At 44.4% G+C, this 15,843-nt stretch overlaps 1 protein-coding gene across 3 annotated transcripts in view; it reads right to left on the bottom strand.

The window, feature by feature from the left end:
- Positions 1–14,437, bottom strand: part of CEP192 (centrosomal protein 192) — a 93,133-nt gene extending 78,696 nt beyond the window's left edge. For 2 of the 3 annotated variants that reach the window (XM_029224395.1, XM_029224414.1), the window contains exons 1-4: positions 14,369–14,437; positions 13,929–14,097; positions 8,044–8,214; positions 7,234–7,359 (exon numbers count right to left, since the gene is read on the bottom strand). In XM_029224395.1, the coding sequence (XP_029080228.1) occupies positions 7,234–7,359; positions 8,044–8,210 (293 nt within the window). In that variant the 5' untranslated portion in view covers positions 8,211–8,214; positions 13,929–14,097; positions 14,369–14,437. Of the gene's footprint in view, positions 1–7,233; positions 7,360–8,043; positions 8,215–13,928; positions 14,113–14,368 lie in introns of those variants that run through there. The other variant, XM_029224405.1, reaches the window with a different exon arrangement.
- Between the last annotated feature and the right edge of the window lie 1,406 nt (positions 14,438–15,843).

The raw sequence follows: 15,843 nt of genomic DNA, 5'->3' as shown, positions 1-15,843 counted from the left end.
TTGCGGCTGTAATACACAGAGAGCCAATCACTTAATCCAAAGGTGCATATGCAGGCAGGTATAGGAAAGCTTCACCCCAATCAAACAGAAGTAAGTAAAACAGAGGGCAGAGGGGACTTCCCTGGTGGCGCAGTGGTTAAGAATCCGCCTGCCAATGCAGGGGACACTGGTTCAAGCCCAGGCCCGGGAAGATGCCACATGCCGCACAATAACTAAGCCCGTGTGCCACAACTACTGAGCCTGTGCTCTAGAGTGCATGAGCCACAACTACTGAATCCGTGTGCCACAACTACTGAGCCTGTGCTATAGCACCTGCGAGCCAAAACTACTGAGCCCGCGCGCCTACAGCCCATGCTCAGCAATAAGAAAAGCCACTGCAATGAGAAGCCTGCACACCGCAATGAAGAGCAGTCCCTGCTCGCCGCAACTAGAGAAAGCCCATGCAAAGCAACTGAAGACCCAACGCATCCAAAAATAAAATAAATTTATTTTTTAAAAAAAACAAAAGACAAAAGCCAGGGGCGGGTGGAAAGGCTATAAATGGATACAAAGTCACGTGGTAGAGGAAACAGAAAAAGAGGTGTGGTGGGGTGGTACACAGCAAAGGAAACCACAGGATGAAAAGGCAGCCTACTGAATGGGAGAAGATATCTGTCAGTCATACACCTAATAAGGGACTAACTCCAAAATATACAAAGAACTCATACAACTCAACAGCAAAAACACAAACAACCTGATTAAAAATGGGCTAAAGACCTGAACAGACATTTTTCCAAAGACATAGAGCTGGCCAACAGGTACATGAAAAGATGCTCAACACTGCTAATCACCAGGGAAATGCAAATCAAAACCACAATGAGGGACTTCCCTGGTGGCACAATGGTTAAGAATCTGCCTGCCAATGCAGGGGACACGAGTTTGAGCCCTGGTCTGGGAAGATCCCACATGCTGCGGAGCAACTAAGCCTGTGAGCCACAACTACTGAGCCTGCACTCTAGAGCCCGTGCTCTGCAACAAGAGAAGTCACCAAAATAAGAAGCCCGCGCGCCACAACGAAGAGTAGCCCCCGCTCGCCGCAACTAGAGAAAAAGCCCGTGCACAGCAAAGAAGACCCAACACAGCCAATAAATAAATCATTATAAATAAATAAATAAATAAAACCACAATGAGTATCACCTCACACCTGTCAGAATGGCTATCATCAAAAAGACAACAAACAGCAAGTGTTGATGAGGATGTAGAGAAAAGGGAACCCTCCTACACTGTTGTGGGAATGTAAATTGGTGCAGCCGCTATAGAAAACAGCAAGAAGGTTCCTCAAAAAATTAAAAATAGAACTACTATATGATACAGCAATTCCATTCCTGGGTATTTACCCAAAAATGAAAACACTAACTGGAAAAGATACATGCACCTCTATGTTCACTGGAGCACTATTTACAATTGCCAAGATATGGAAGCAACCTAAGTGCCCATCAACAGATGAACAAAGAAAATGTAGTGTGTGTGTGTGTGTACACACACACACAATGGAATAGCACTTGGCCATAAAAAAAATGAAATCTTGTCATTCACAACAGATGAATCTAGAGGGTATTAAGCTTAGTGAAGTAAGTCAGACAGAGAAAGATAGATACTGTACGATCTTGTTTATAAATGGAATCTAAAAACACACAAACAAAAAAACCAAGCTCATAGATACAGAGAGCAAACTGGTGGTTCCCAGAGGCAGGGGTGGGGGGAGAAATGGGTAAAGAGGGAAAAAAGGTATAAACTTCCAGTTATAAAATAAGCCCTGAAGGATGTAATGTACAGCATGGTGACTGTAGTTAATACTGTATTGTACATTTGAAAGTTGCTAAGAGAGTAGATCTTAAAAGCTCTCCTCACAAGAAAAAAAATTTTTTTGTAACTCCGTAAGGTGACATGTTAACGAGACATATGGTGGTGACATTCCCCAAATGTATACCAACATTAAATTAAGCTGTACACCTAAAACTAATATAATGTTACATGTCAATTATATCGCAAATAAATAAATAAAATGAGAATATGAGGAAACAAAAAGACAATAAAGGTCTCTATGTAACATATTTTTAAGAAAAGGGGTGGTGGTGGGGGAAGCAAGATGGTAAAATGAAATAAAGAAGTCAGGACATTTAGTTAATTTTCATATCTTAAACCTCCCCCTGCCACTCCCCACCCCCCGAAAGACATGTAGTGTGACCATTAAAACTTTAGGACAACAGAGACAGTTGAGGGCACTCTAAATTAACCACCACCATCACTCCCCGTCAAAACTCGACTTCCTCAAACCTACAGCTATCATTGTTTTTACTGGCCCATCAACATTTTTCAAATTAAATCTTAAGCAAAAGTCTTTCACGCAACCATCCCAGACAGCCCTCCACTTCTGCTCCCCAACCCACCCACGTACATCAGCAGTGCCAACACGACCCTGTGCACCCAGGAAGAAGGCTCTTCTCCAGATTAAGGCCTAAGAAACGCCTGTGCGGAGTGGAGTGGCCAAGAACACCACACTGAACACCTGGCACTTACCAAAGACCCCAGCCTGCTCACCAGGCTGTGTGCTCCCCACCTCCGATCTCTGTTCCTCCACTCCTCTCCTCTCCTCTCCCCTCCTCTCCTCCACCTACCGGCCCCTTGAGAACCCGCCTTCCCGAGTGGTCATCATGCTTACAGTCTTGCTTCCCAGCAGTCTATTCTTCACTGGTAGCCAGAGGGGGCTAATCATATCAGAGTTGAGATGGAACCCTTGGTGGGTTTCCCACCTCACCCGGAGTCAGAAGCTTTGCCCACCCCATGCTCCTTCCCGCTCATGGACACACCAGGGATGCTCTCACTCAGTGCCCTCCCGCTGCTGTGCCCTCCCCCTGAAAGGCTCCTCCTCCTGAGGCCAACTGGGCTGACTCTCTCCTTCAAGTCTCTGCTCTGAACTCACACCTCCTCAAGGAGACTCACAATGACAACACCTTTCATCCCTCCTAACTTCCCTCCTTATCATGTTCTGTTTTTTCCTATCACTTTTTCTCTTCTAATATACTGTAAAACTGGTGTATTTTGGTGTCTTTTTGTGTAATGTCTGTTTTGTCCACTGCTATTTCCCAAGCCCTTGGAGAGGTAGCTGGCACACAGCAGGCACTCAGTCAAAAACACATGTTGACTGAAATTGAAACTGTGATTAAAAATCTTCTAACAAACAAAAGCCCAGGACCAGATGGCTTCACAGGCGAATTCTATCAAACTTTTAGAGAAAAGCTAACACCTATGCTTCCCAAACTCTTCCAAATTACAGCAAAGGGAGGAACACTCCCAAACTCATTATACGAGGCCACCATCACCCTGATACCAAAACCAGATGAAGATCTCACAAAAAAGAAAACTACAGGCCAATATCGCTGATGAACATAGATGCAAAAGTCCTGAACAAAATACTAGCAAACAGAATCCAACAACACATTAAAAGGATCATACACCATGATCAAGTGGGGTTTATCCCAGGAATGCAAGGATTCTTCAATATATGCAAATCAATCAATGTGATACACCATATTAACAAACTGAAGAATAAAAACCATATGATGGTCTCAACAGATGAGGAAAGAGCTTTTGACAAAATTCAATACCCATTTATGATAAAAACTTTCCAGAAATTAGGCATAGAGGGAACCTACCTCAACATAATAAGGGTCATATATGACAAACCCACAGCCAACATCATTCTCAATGGTGAAAAACTGAAACCATTTCCTCTAAGATCAGGAACAAGACAAGGTTGCCACTCTCACCACTGTTATTCAACATAGTTTTGGAAGTTTTAGCCACGGCAATCAGAGAAGAAAAAGAAAAACAAGGAATACAAATTGGAAAAGAAGAAGTAAAACTGTCACTGCAGATGACGAAATACTATACATAAAGAACCCTACAGATGCTACCAGAAAACTACTAATCAATTAATTTGGTAGAGTAGCAGGACGCAAAATTAATGCACAGAAATCTCCTGCAGTCTTATACACTAATGATGAAAAATCTGAAAGTAAAATTAAGGAAACACTCCCATTTACCATTGCAACAAAAAGAATAAAACACCTAGGAATAAACCTACCTAAGGAGACAAAACACCTGTATGCAGAAAACTAAAAGACACTGATGAAAGAAATTAAAGATGATACAAACAGATAGAGAGTTATACTATGCCCTTGGATTGGAAGAATCAACATTGTGAAAATGACTATACTACCCAAAACAATCTACAGATTCAATGCAATCCCTATCAAACCACCAATGGCATTTTTCACAGAACTAGAACAAAAAATTTCACAATTTGCATGGAAACACAAAGACCCCGAATAGCCAAAACAATCTTGAGAAAGAAAAACAGAACTGGAGGAATCAGGCTCCCGGACTTCAGACTATACTACAAAGCTACAGTAATCAAGACAGTATGGTACTGGCACAAAAACAGAAATAAAGATCAATGGAACAGGACAGAAAGCCCAGAGATAAACCCACGCACCTATGGTCACCTTATCTTTGATAAAGGAGGCAAGAATAGACAATGGAGAAAAGACAGCCTCCCCAATAAGTGATGCTGGGAAAACTGGACAGCTACATGTAAAAGAATGAAATTAGAACACTCCCTAACACCATACACAAAAATAAACTCCAAATGGACTAAAGACCTAAAGCAAAGGAGACCATAAGCAAGGCAAAAAGACAACCCTCAGAATGGGAGAAAATATTGGCAAACGAAGCAACTGACAAAAGGTTAATCTCCAAAATATACAAGCAGCTCATGCAGCTCAATATCAAAAAAAACTAACAACCCAATCCAAAAATGGACAGAAGACCTAAATAGACATTTCTCCAATGAAGATATACAGACTGCCAACAAACACATGAAAGGATGCTCAACATCACTAATCATTAGACAAATGCAAGTCAAAACTACAATGAGGTATTACCTCACACCAGTCAGAATGGCCATCATCAAAAAATCTACAAACAATAAATGCTGGAGAGGGTGTGAACCCTCTTGCACTGTTGGTGGGAATGTAAATTGATACAGCCATTATAGAGAACAGTATGGAGGTTCCTTAAAAAACTAAAAATAAAACTACCATATGACCCAGAAATCCCATTACTGGGCATATACCCTGAGAAAACCATAATTCAAAAAGAGTCATGTACCACAACGTTCACTGCAGCTCTATTTACAATAGCCAGGACATGGAAGCAACCTAAGTGTCCATCGACAGACGAATGGATAAAGAAGATGTGGCACATATACACAATGGAATATTACTCAGCCATAAAAAGAAACGAAACTGAGTTATTTGTAGTGAGGTGGATGGACCTAGAGTCTGTCATAGAGAGTGAAGTAAGTCAGAAAGAGAAAAACAAATACCGTATGCTAACACATATATACGGAATCTAAAAAAAAAAAATGGTTCTAATGAACCTAGGGGCAGGACAGGAATAAAGACACAGATGTAGAGACTGGACTTGAGGACATGGGGAGAGGGAAGGGTAAGCTGGGACGAAGTGAGAGAGTAGCACTGACATATATACACTACCAAATGTAAAATAGATAGCTAGTAGGAAGCAGCTGCATGGCTCAGGGAGATCAGCTTGGTACTTCGCGACCACCTAGAGGGGTGGGATAAGAGGGTGGGAGGGAGATGCAAGAGGGAGGGGATATGGGGATATACATATGCATACAGCTGATTCATTTTGTTATACAGCAGAAACTAACACAACACTGTAAAGCAATTATACTCCAATAAAGATGTTAAAAATAAATAAAACGAAAACAAAAAACACACGTTGAGAAAATGAATACACAGAGTTAACAACTTTAACATATAGAAAGTGCTTATATCTAAACGTCATCAAGAGGTAATTCACAACAAAAATATAAGTAATGAATAAACATTAAATTATGTTCGATTCCATAAATCCTCGATTATGAATTCAAACAGAATACTTTAAGACTGCCTGTAATACCGCCATCGAGACATAAGCACCATTTACATTTTGGTGTAAAGCCTTCCACACTTTCTTCTATTCACTTAGGCATGTGTATAAATTCTTTTACTTCTAAAATTGAGGATCAGGGGCTTCCCTGGTGGCATAGTGGTTAAGAATCTGCCTGTTAATGCAAGAGACATGGGTTTGAGCCCTGGTTGGGGAAGATCCCACATGCCGCAGAGCAACTAAGTCCGTGTGCCACAACTACTGAGGCTGTGCTTTAGAGCCCACGAGCCACAACTACTGAAGTCTGCGCACCTAGAGCCCATGCTCCGCAACAAGAGAAGCCACCACAATGAGAAGCCCACGCACCACAAAGAAGAGTAGCCCCCACTTGCTGAAACTAAAGAAAGCCCAGCAACAAGGACCCAATGAAGGAAGGAGGGAGAGAGGGAGGGAGGGAGGGAAGGAGGAAGAAAGGAAGAAAGAAAGAAAAGGAAGAAATTAATTAATTAATTAAAAATTGAGGATCCAAAATAACACCACCAAATGTCAGAGAGGGCTCAGAGAAGCAGGCATTCTTATGCACATCTTCTAACGGGAATGCAAACTGGTACAAACCTTCCAAAGAGCAATGTGGTAATCCGCAGTGGTGTTTAAAATTAAACATTCTTAACTCAGCTATTTTGATCCTAGGATTTTATCTGAATAAAATAACCTACTAGATGCAAAATGTATGTATAAATAAGGAAGTTCACTAAATTTATAATAGTAAAATTCCAATCATCTAAGTGCCTAACATGGTGCAGCCATCAACATTATGATACATGACTACATTAATTGTAATGGAAAGATGACACAATCATTAATTTTTAAAAGTTATAAACAGTACGTACAGTTTAATCCTATTATTGTTAAAAAATTAATACATATGTACATGTACATGTGCATAGAAAATAGTCTAGCAGACTAAATAAAAAGATAATTAATGTCTTACTGGGATGACAGGCCTTTGTTGTCTGCCTTATAATTGCCTGTATTTTATAATTTTTTCAATGAGCATGTATTACTCTTGGAATCAGAAAAAGATTCTGAAAGACTAAAACTGTTTGCGATTAATATCATACAAAGAAAACTGTTATTTTTATAAACGATCAGAGACACGATCACGTGTTCATTTTCCACAAGACTACGTGAGACTCGCTCTTAACACAGTGAAAGCAAGACGAAGTAAGAACTCACTCATCATCCGGGAAGACAAGCTGTAACCTCTCTCTTGGTTCAGCTTCACTCTGGCTACTGGGAGACGACTCTGATGGAATTGAAAACTTCCCTTCCACTAAATAAGATGCCTGGACATCAGAATTCCTACACACAAAAATTTTGTTTTAATTGTTAATAACTAAATTATACACATTTAAAATTCACCATGACATAGGACTGTATGACTGTAAAACCAACCACCAGGGGGTAAAAACAAATAGGGTCCCCAATGTTCAAAACCATCACCTTATGTGCAAAGCACTGAAAACCTGTGCAGCAGCAGAATGTGTGTATTAAACAAGAGAGTTGTGGAAATCTTAAAGCCAAAAGTTTTTAAAGAGTTAATCCAACCCCTTCATTCCAAAGGTAAAGATGGTGCTCCATACAGAATGTTTAGGTTAGGAGGATGGGAAAGTGGTTAGATATTCAGGCATAGGTAAACTTTACAAGTTACACAAGATGAGTGAACTATACACATCACATTTGGGGGTGCAGCTCAAATCACCAGCCACCAGGAGTCTGAACTAATAAAAGCCAATATACCACGGACAGAAAGACCATTGGTAGGCCAAAAGGTCACTGGCGTTCAATCCCAAACCTACCCACCCACCACTGATAAGGGACAGAACCGGAAAGAGATGGTTTTATCTTTTGTGTTGATTTTATATAAATGGTCATCTGCCTCAGAAAAAGCTAAAGCTCAAGCTTGGCTGAAAAATTTCACAGAAGTATCAGTACATAGTAGGCTTTAAGAATCTAAAAAAAATCATCTGTTCAAACAATTCTTACCTGTTATCAGTGCTGGATCTATTTCTAGCAAGCGTTGAAACAGCAACAGGCAAGCCAAGATTTGAAGAAAGAGTGACATTTTCCAAAATCTCACTGTTACCACCAAGTAATGAATTGGTTAAAAAGCTTGGAAATGACTCATCAGCTATACCTCGAAAATCTTCCATCTCACTGCAACAATAAAAGTATTCTTATAAATCATATATTACCATAAAACTTTTTCAAACGATTAAGAGTACAAGTCCCATAAATCTTAGAAAACTGATAAAATCCTTTTTTTGGAACAGCTCTAAGAGGGGATACTATAGCTGAGAATATAAACATCAAACTATCTTCTTATAATTAACATAATAATGAAACACAACAGCTTAATTTACTCTTGGATTTTGAATTTATCGAATAAAGAATCGAAGAAGGCACAACACTAATGGCATATACAGACAATTTCTGGACGTCATACAAGCTGGGCACACATTCTAACAGGGAATAGAATAAATAGAACTAGCAAAATCTAGTCCCTGATTTCAAAGATTAAGGATGAGTAAATGGTTTAAAAAGTGAATCTAGGGACTCTCCTGATGGCGCAGTGGTTAAGAATCCGGCTGTCAATGCAGGGGACGTGAGTTCAATCTCTGGCCAGGGAAGATCCCACATGCCTTGAAGCAACTAAGCCCACATGCCACAACTACTGAGCCCGAGTGCTGCAACTACTGAAGCCGCGTGCCTAGAGCCCGTGCTACACAATAAGAGAAGCCACTGCAATGAGAAGCCCTGCACCACAACGAAGAGTAGCCCCTGCTCGCCGAAACTAGAGAAAGCCTGCACGCAGCAACGAAAACCTGACGCAGCCAAAAAATTCAACAAACAAACAAACAAATAAATAAATAAATAAAGTGAGTCTACAGCATTCCCTGGTGGTCCAGTGGTTAGGACTTGGTGCTTTCACTGCCGAGGGCCCGGGTTCAATCCCTGGCCAGGGAACTAAGATCTCACAAGCTGCGTGGTGCAGCCAACAACACCAAAAAAAAAAAGTGAGTCTGTTCAAAGAAAAAATTTAAGTTACATAAAGTATATTTGGGAACTTCACTGGTGGCACAGTAGTTAAGAATCCGCCTGCCAACACAGGGGACAAGGGTTCAATCCTGGTCTGGGAAGATCCCACATGCCGTGGAGCAACTAAGCCCATGTACCACAACTACTGAGCCTGCATGCCACAACTACTAAACCCCACGCACCTAGAGCCAGTGCTCCACAAGGAGACAAGCCACCACGATGAAGAGTAACCCCCGCTTGCGCAACTAGAGAAAGCCCACACGTAGCAAAGAAGACCCAACGCAGCCAAAAATAAATAAATAAAGATTAAAAAAAGTATATTTGGCACATGGACAAGGCAAAAATGGTAAAAGTGGTGCACAAAGGCTAAGTCTGGAAAACACTGGCACAGTCTGTACTACTGATAGAGAACCTACAGTGCATGCTGGCCACTCATTCAGTGGACCCTGATCTCAGAACTCAGGACACATTACTCAATTTTAAAAATATTTCAGAGTGCTTATCATGTAAGGGCTGTGTGGAATTCAGTGAAGAAAATAATTAAATCAGGAAAGACTCAAGAAATGTGAGGATATTGGCCCTATACCTTGAAGAATGAGCAGGACATTTCAGGCAAAGTATGAGATAAGAGGGCTTTTAAAGGTGACAAATAAACATAAGCAATGGTGGAAAATTAAAATTTATTGCATACCTACTACCTTAACTCACTTATCCTCATTTTACAAAAGAAGAAACAAACTCAGAGACTAAACTAGCTAAACTGACCCAAGTTTGTGCAATTAGTAAGATTCGCGCCCAGGTATGACTCCAAACTCTGCTCTAAGTGCTGAGGGTGTGGTGGCCATAGCAGGTGCTCCACCATATTCGGGCAACGGGTGAGTAAAACCACAGAGCCAGATCCTACAAGCCTTAAATGGTGTATTAGGAAGTCTGGCCTGATCACATCAGCTGAAAGCAGAGGAAGGGAGAGGGCTTAGCGCCTGGACAGATATTCTAAGAGCTGCCACTACTGATGAGACGGACGACAATGCAGGACTGTGCTGGGGTCGGTGGCAAATCACTGACGTGTGAGTTTAGATATTATGGGCTAATTTACTCTACAAAGTAGGAAAAGCCTTAAGACCACTAGAAACCTAGTAAACTTACCTGATCACAGATGAAGGATCCACACTTCTGGCAGAAGCCAAGATCTCCCATTCCAACACCCGCCTCGCCTCCTCGACACTGCTGCATCTCTCTGGGCAGTCCTCCCCATGAGCACAAGAAGCCTTCCTCGACCTCAGCCCTGCTATCCCCCCACAGCTACCACCACCTATATCCGCACTACCTCTACCACCCAGACCTCCAATACGAGTCACTACCGGCCACCCAGCTCCACCCCTCATCCAAGCCCACTCCCAGCTGGCTTCCGTCCCACCGCCCCACCAAGGGCTTGTCAACATCACCACTGATCTCCTTGTTGCCAAACCCATAACCCCACAGTCAATCTTCAGTCCTCCTTGTCTTGGACCTAACAGAATCGAATTCATACTCCTTCTTCACAGAAGTACTTTCTTCACCTGGTTTCCAAAGCACCGCTGTCGGCTCTTCCTCCTCCTTCTCTCCCGGACCTCCACACAGCGAGGGCTCCAGGGCTGGCTCCTGGGTCTCCTCCATCTACCCAGCCTCTCTGGATGAGTGCCCTCAGTTGAAAGTTTTAAATCCCATATGAAACTTGTATCTCCAGCCTGGGTCTCTCCCCTGAACCTCAGATGTTCAACTACCTACCTGACATTTTCACTTAGGTATCTAACAAGCACCTAAAACATCAATCTTGATTCCATCTCACTGCAACCCCCTCAAGAAAAGCCTGCTCTTCAATCTTCCCCACAGAGAAAACGACAAGTTCATTCTCTAGTTGCTCAGATCAAACCATCAGTGTGCAATCCCTCAGCAAATCCCAATGGCTACACCACAACCATATAGCCAGAACCTGCCATTTCTCACGACTCCTGGTTGCTACCGCCATGGTCAAGACACACCCTCTCCGACCGGGACCCTCCCTGCAAGAGCCTCTATCTTCCTCCCCAGACTACCCTCCACACACTCAGGTTACCCAGTCAAACAAGCCAAACACTCACTGCCTAGCTCAGAACACTCCACTGGCTTCCCATAGCACTGAGAAAGTCAGTCTTGCTGGCAACGGGGGACTGAGTAACTGACCTGGGACCTCCTGCTCCTCTCCTTTGCGCCCTCCACCCCAGCCACCCTGACCTTGCTGCCGTCCCTGGAACCATGGAGGCTCCTATGCCTTCAATTCTTTCAGGTCTTTGTGTAAATGTCCACTTTCCCACCAGCGCGTACAGTCAGGCTCGGCATGCCAATCTCCTTGCCCTGCTTCCTTTTTTCTGTAGTGTTATATAGTTCACCAGTTTAACTATATTCCCCACCCCACGTTAGAATTTAAGTGCCATGAGGGCAGGGACTTGACCTGTTTTACCAGTGAATCTAGAGCAGTGCCTTGCACAGAGTAGACCCTCAATAAATTTGCTGAATGAATGAAGATTTTCAAACTGGGTCAAACCCAGCAAACTTATCACCAGCTATCACATAAGCACCCTCCTCTCAGACCACAGCCTAGTGTTTTCCTCTCTTTGACATGTCTCACTATCTACATTTCCTCTTCTCGATTTCTACAAACACTTTCAAACTCTCCCACACCAGGACGCAGGAGGTGGAAAACCTATCCCCACCCTTCCTTTGCACCCCTGCACCACCTTCTCACCTTCTTTTCACAGCCAAGCATCTCACCTGACAGCCTCCCCTTCCATGTTAGAGACACCCAGGATCCTGACCTCAGCTCCGTCACGCAGTGCACATCTTACACAGACAAATCTCAAACTCACATGCCTTCAGGAACACGCACCGTCAGACAACAGGAAAATACAGACTCCACCTGAACCCATTTAAACACAGTAAAAACACTGTTGCCAATCAAAACACATCTAGTGGAGCCTATTCCTAAGGGCAAAACAGGCCTTGTCTAAAACAATCCCTGAGTCATTCTACATCTTTCTGACTCTACTACCATCCTACCCTACTGAAAAACCTCCTAACCAGTCTTCACAGTCCAATTCTTGCCACTCTACAATTAATTCTCCACATGGCAATCAAAGGGATCGTAAACCATAAGCCAGGTACCATACTCTTCCTGTAAACTTCAGTGAGCCACCTCATCTGCACACCCCAGCCTCACTCACCACATAACGGCTTTTCTGTTCCTATAATACTGAAGCCCATCCCCACCTCGGGGCCTAGAATACTATTCTAGATGTCTGTACAGCTAGCTCCTTCCTGACATTCACCTCAATTCAAAGCTCGCCTTCTAAGAGAGTTGATCCCTTATTATGAAGTCAAAATGTACCCTCGAGTCCATGGTCATTTTAATTTCTGCCAGCACTGATCACTGTCTGTTTTTGTATTTGTCTGTCTTCTTCCACTAAAAAGATTTCTCCCTAAGAGCAGAAACTTTGCCTATCTGTCCATCAATCTTTAAACTCCTGCACAGGGTACTTCCCTGGTGGTCCAGGGGCTAAGACTCTGCACTCCAAATGCAGGAGGCCTGGGTTTGATCCCTGGTCAGGGAACTAGATCCCGCATGCTGCAACTAAGACCCGGTGAAGCTAAATATATAAATAAATAAATATTTTTAAAAAATGAAATAGGGCTTCCCTGGTGGCGCAGTGGTTAAGAATCTGCCTGCCAATGCAGGGGACACAGGTTCGAGCCCTGGTCTGGGAAGATCCCACATGCCGCGGAACAACTAGGCCCGTGAGCCACAACTACTAAGCCGGCGCATCTGGAGCTTGTGCTCCGCAACAAGAGAGGCTGCGATAGTGAGAGGCCCGTGCACCGCGATGAAGAGTGGCCCCCGCTTGCCACAACTAGAGAAAGTCCACGCACAGAAATGAAGACCCAACACAGCAAAAATAATAAATTAATAAAAAATAAAATAAAATAAATTCCTACGCAAGTCTTCCAAGTAGCCTCCTCACATCTAGTCTTGTAGTTACTAAGCTACTCATTCACTTACAAATATATAATACCACATCAAAATGTATACCATCTCTTTAAGGGTTATCTCCACTTAGAAAGAATCAAATCTAAGAAAATCCAGATATCAAGGAAAGATCATTCATGCAACAATCATTATCAGAAACAAACGGTGAAAGACACTCTGCCTGGCTGTGTGAAGCAACAATAAATAAGGTGGCTCCCCTCAGAAAGCTGACAATCCCTACCCACTATGATACAGTACTAAGTGCAGGAATAGAGCTTTGCTGTCGGTGCAATAGTAACACAAGCCAGGGGAAGATTCCTCCAGATGTAATCTACCGCCCAGTCTCTCTTTTCCAGAAAGGACTACACTTGTTCTAAGCCATCTATGGACATGCCACATTCCTAAAGTTTTCCTAGAAGGGAAGATGCCCTAACTTCCGTCCCTATTGCATTACCCAGCCCTCCTCCTCATCTAAAACGAGGACAATACAATATTATCTTTCCTTTTACTGCACTTGAACTAAGCAGCCAGCTTTGGGATTCCTCTTGGTATGTCCTTAAAGCAGTAACTTCAAAACATCCTGCTCGAGTTTACTGATATTTAATTGCTTTAATTTCATGCCTGGATACATAAAATATCATCTGCTGTAGTTGTCGACTGGAAGCCTACGTGCACAACTGAACACACTTAAAAGTATGAGCTGTGGGAAAAAGCCAAAGTCAAACTTCCCCAACGTTCTAAGATACGCTTTACCATTAGGTAGGCATCTAGCATAACAGTTTTCAAAACTTACCGTAAACTGCCCTAAAAACTGGAATCCGGAGAAAAAGTTGACCTTGGAGCAGTAAAAACTCCAGTCGAATGACCTCAAAATGATAACAGCGAGTGAAAACACTGTCATGAAAACAGCTGTCCTCCAGGCGACGGCCTCGAAAGGGACCTCATGCTTCAGCGAACAAAGTCTGCCGTCGGGAAAAAACAAAAGCAAAGCGACCTCAAACACTGTCACCTTTCCCGTTTTTCCGTGAAACGACCCGCAAGAGGCCGGGAGCCACGGTGACGCGGCCGCATCCGCTGGTCAGCAGCGCGTCACCCCCGCCCGGCCCGGCCCGCGAGCGGGGAGCGCCGCGTTGGGGAGACAGGGACCAGGACCCGGACAAAAGACCCGAGTCCCGGAGGCCCCGCTCTCACGGCAGCCCGACTCGCCCGCCCCGCCCCCCGGCGACCCCTCACCGAGCCCGCGACGCCGGCCGCGAGCGCCCGGCCGGCAGAAAGTCCGCGAAAGAGAGGTCCGGCGTCCAGCGCCTCTGCCAGTGCGCGTGCGCGCGTCCCCACACGGCGGCCGACCGTACCGTGCGCCCCTGGGGTTTACGTCGGTTCGCTACACGGACCGAGGGGCGGGGACTCCAAGCCAGCTTTGGATTGGACGGCGCGAAGGGACGAGCCCGCTGATTGGACGAGGGCGGGCATCCCGGATTTGAAGCGGGAAGCCGCGCCCGGCCCGGAGGCGCCGCGCTTGGCGCCTCGCCCACTGGAGGACGCCACGCCTTTCTTACCTGGTGCTGCAGAGCAGCGGCACTCGCCTAGAGCACAGAGAACTACTTCGGGTGGACCAGGCATCTGACACACCCCGAGTTCGGAAGTGTTGGCACTGTCCCTACGAGAGCGGATGCTGACGTGTGGTCACCTGCCGCACGTTTACACTGACAGTGCTGCGGTTAGGAAGTCATCCCCGGGGTCCGCGCTACACCAAGTCGCCCATGGGGCGCAGTAAGGTTGGTTCCGGGTGAAGAGGGGCGAGGAGATGAGACGGTACGTCCCTAATTATCTTCCTCTATTTCCCGTTCTCCTTAGGCCACGAGTCCCATCACCAACGCCTGCTCACCACGAGGTCCTAACTACTGCTTTACTGAAACCACACCTTTCACTTTTCTTTATCTCAGAATTTCTTCCCTACAGTTCCTCTTTAACAAAGTTAACTCTTTAACTGCATCCATTGAATAGCTGTTGAATGTTGACGATGCACACTTGGGACTTCAACCGTCCCTACTCCTCATTTTAGCCTGGTAGGAAAAGACATCTGCTTATCACAACTTTCTACCTCCTCCAAAATATTGCTCAACAGTCATTCCTGGATGCCCTCTTCACTCTCTTCCTTTCTGCCTTTGGAAACTCTGCATCTCTCTACAAAAAATAAAACACCCTGGCTTCCCTGGTGGCTCAGTGGTTAAGAATCTGCCTGCCAATGCAGCAGACACGGGTTCGAGCCCTGGTCCAGGAAGATCCCACATGCCGCGGAGCAACTATGCCCATGTGCCACAACTATTGAGCCTGCGCTCTAGAGCCCACGAGCCACAACTACTGAAGCCCGCGCGCCTAGAGCCCGTGCTCTGCAACGAGAAGCCACCGCAATGAGAAGCCTGCACACCGCAACAAAGAGTAGCCTATGCTCTCTGCAACTAGAGAAAAGCCCACGCGTAGCAACAAAGACCCAATGCAGCCAAAAATAAATAAATAAATTTTTTAAAACATGAATAAGACACGCACCCTTCCTTGATTCCATTTTATCACACAAAGACCACTCTGTCTCTCCTACCCTTAACTGCCTCCTTTCACACCTCATTGTCACTCATTCTGTTTCTGGCTTGGCCCTGAGTACTACTTCCACACTTGTTTTAGTTTATCAGGACTGGCCTCCTGTCAAACTC

Source organism: Monodon monoceros, unplaced genomic scaffold, assembly GCF_005190385.1.
Source record: "Monodon monoceros isolate NGI ecotype Baffin Bay Population unplaced genomic scaffold, NGI_Narwhal_1 Super_Scaffold_1, whole genome shotgun sequence".
In the NCBI taxonomy this organism is placed as follows: Eukaryota; Metazoa; Chordata; class Mammalia; order Artiodactyla; family Monodontidae; genus Monodon; species Monodon monoceros.
Note: the sequence above shows the minus strand (reverse complement) of the source record. Positions and strands in the feature narration are given on the sequence as shown.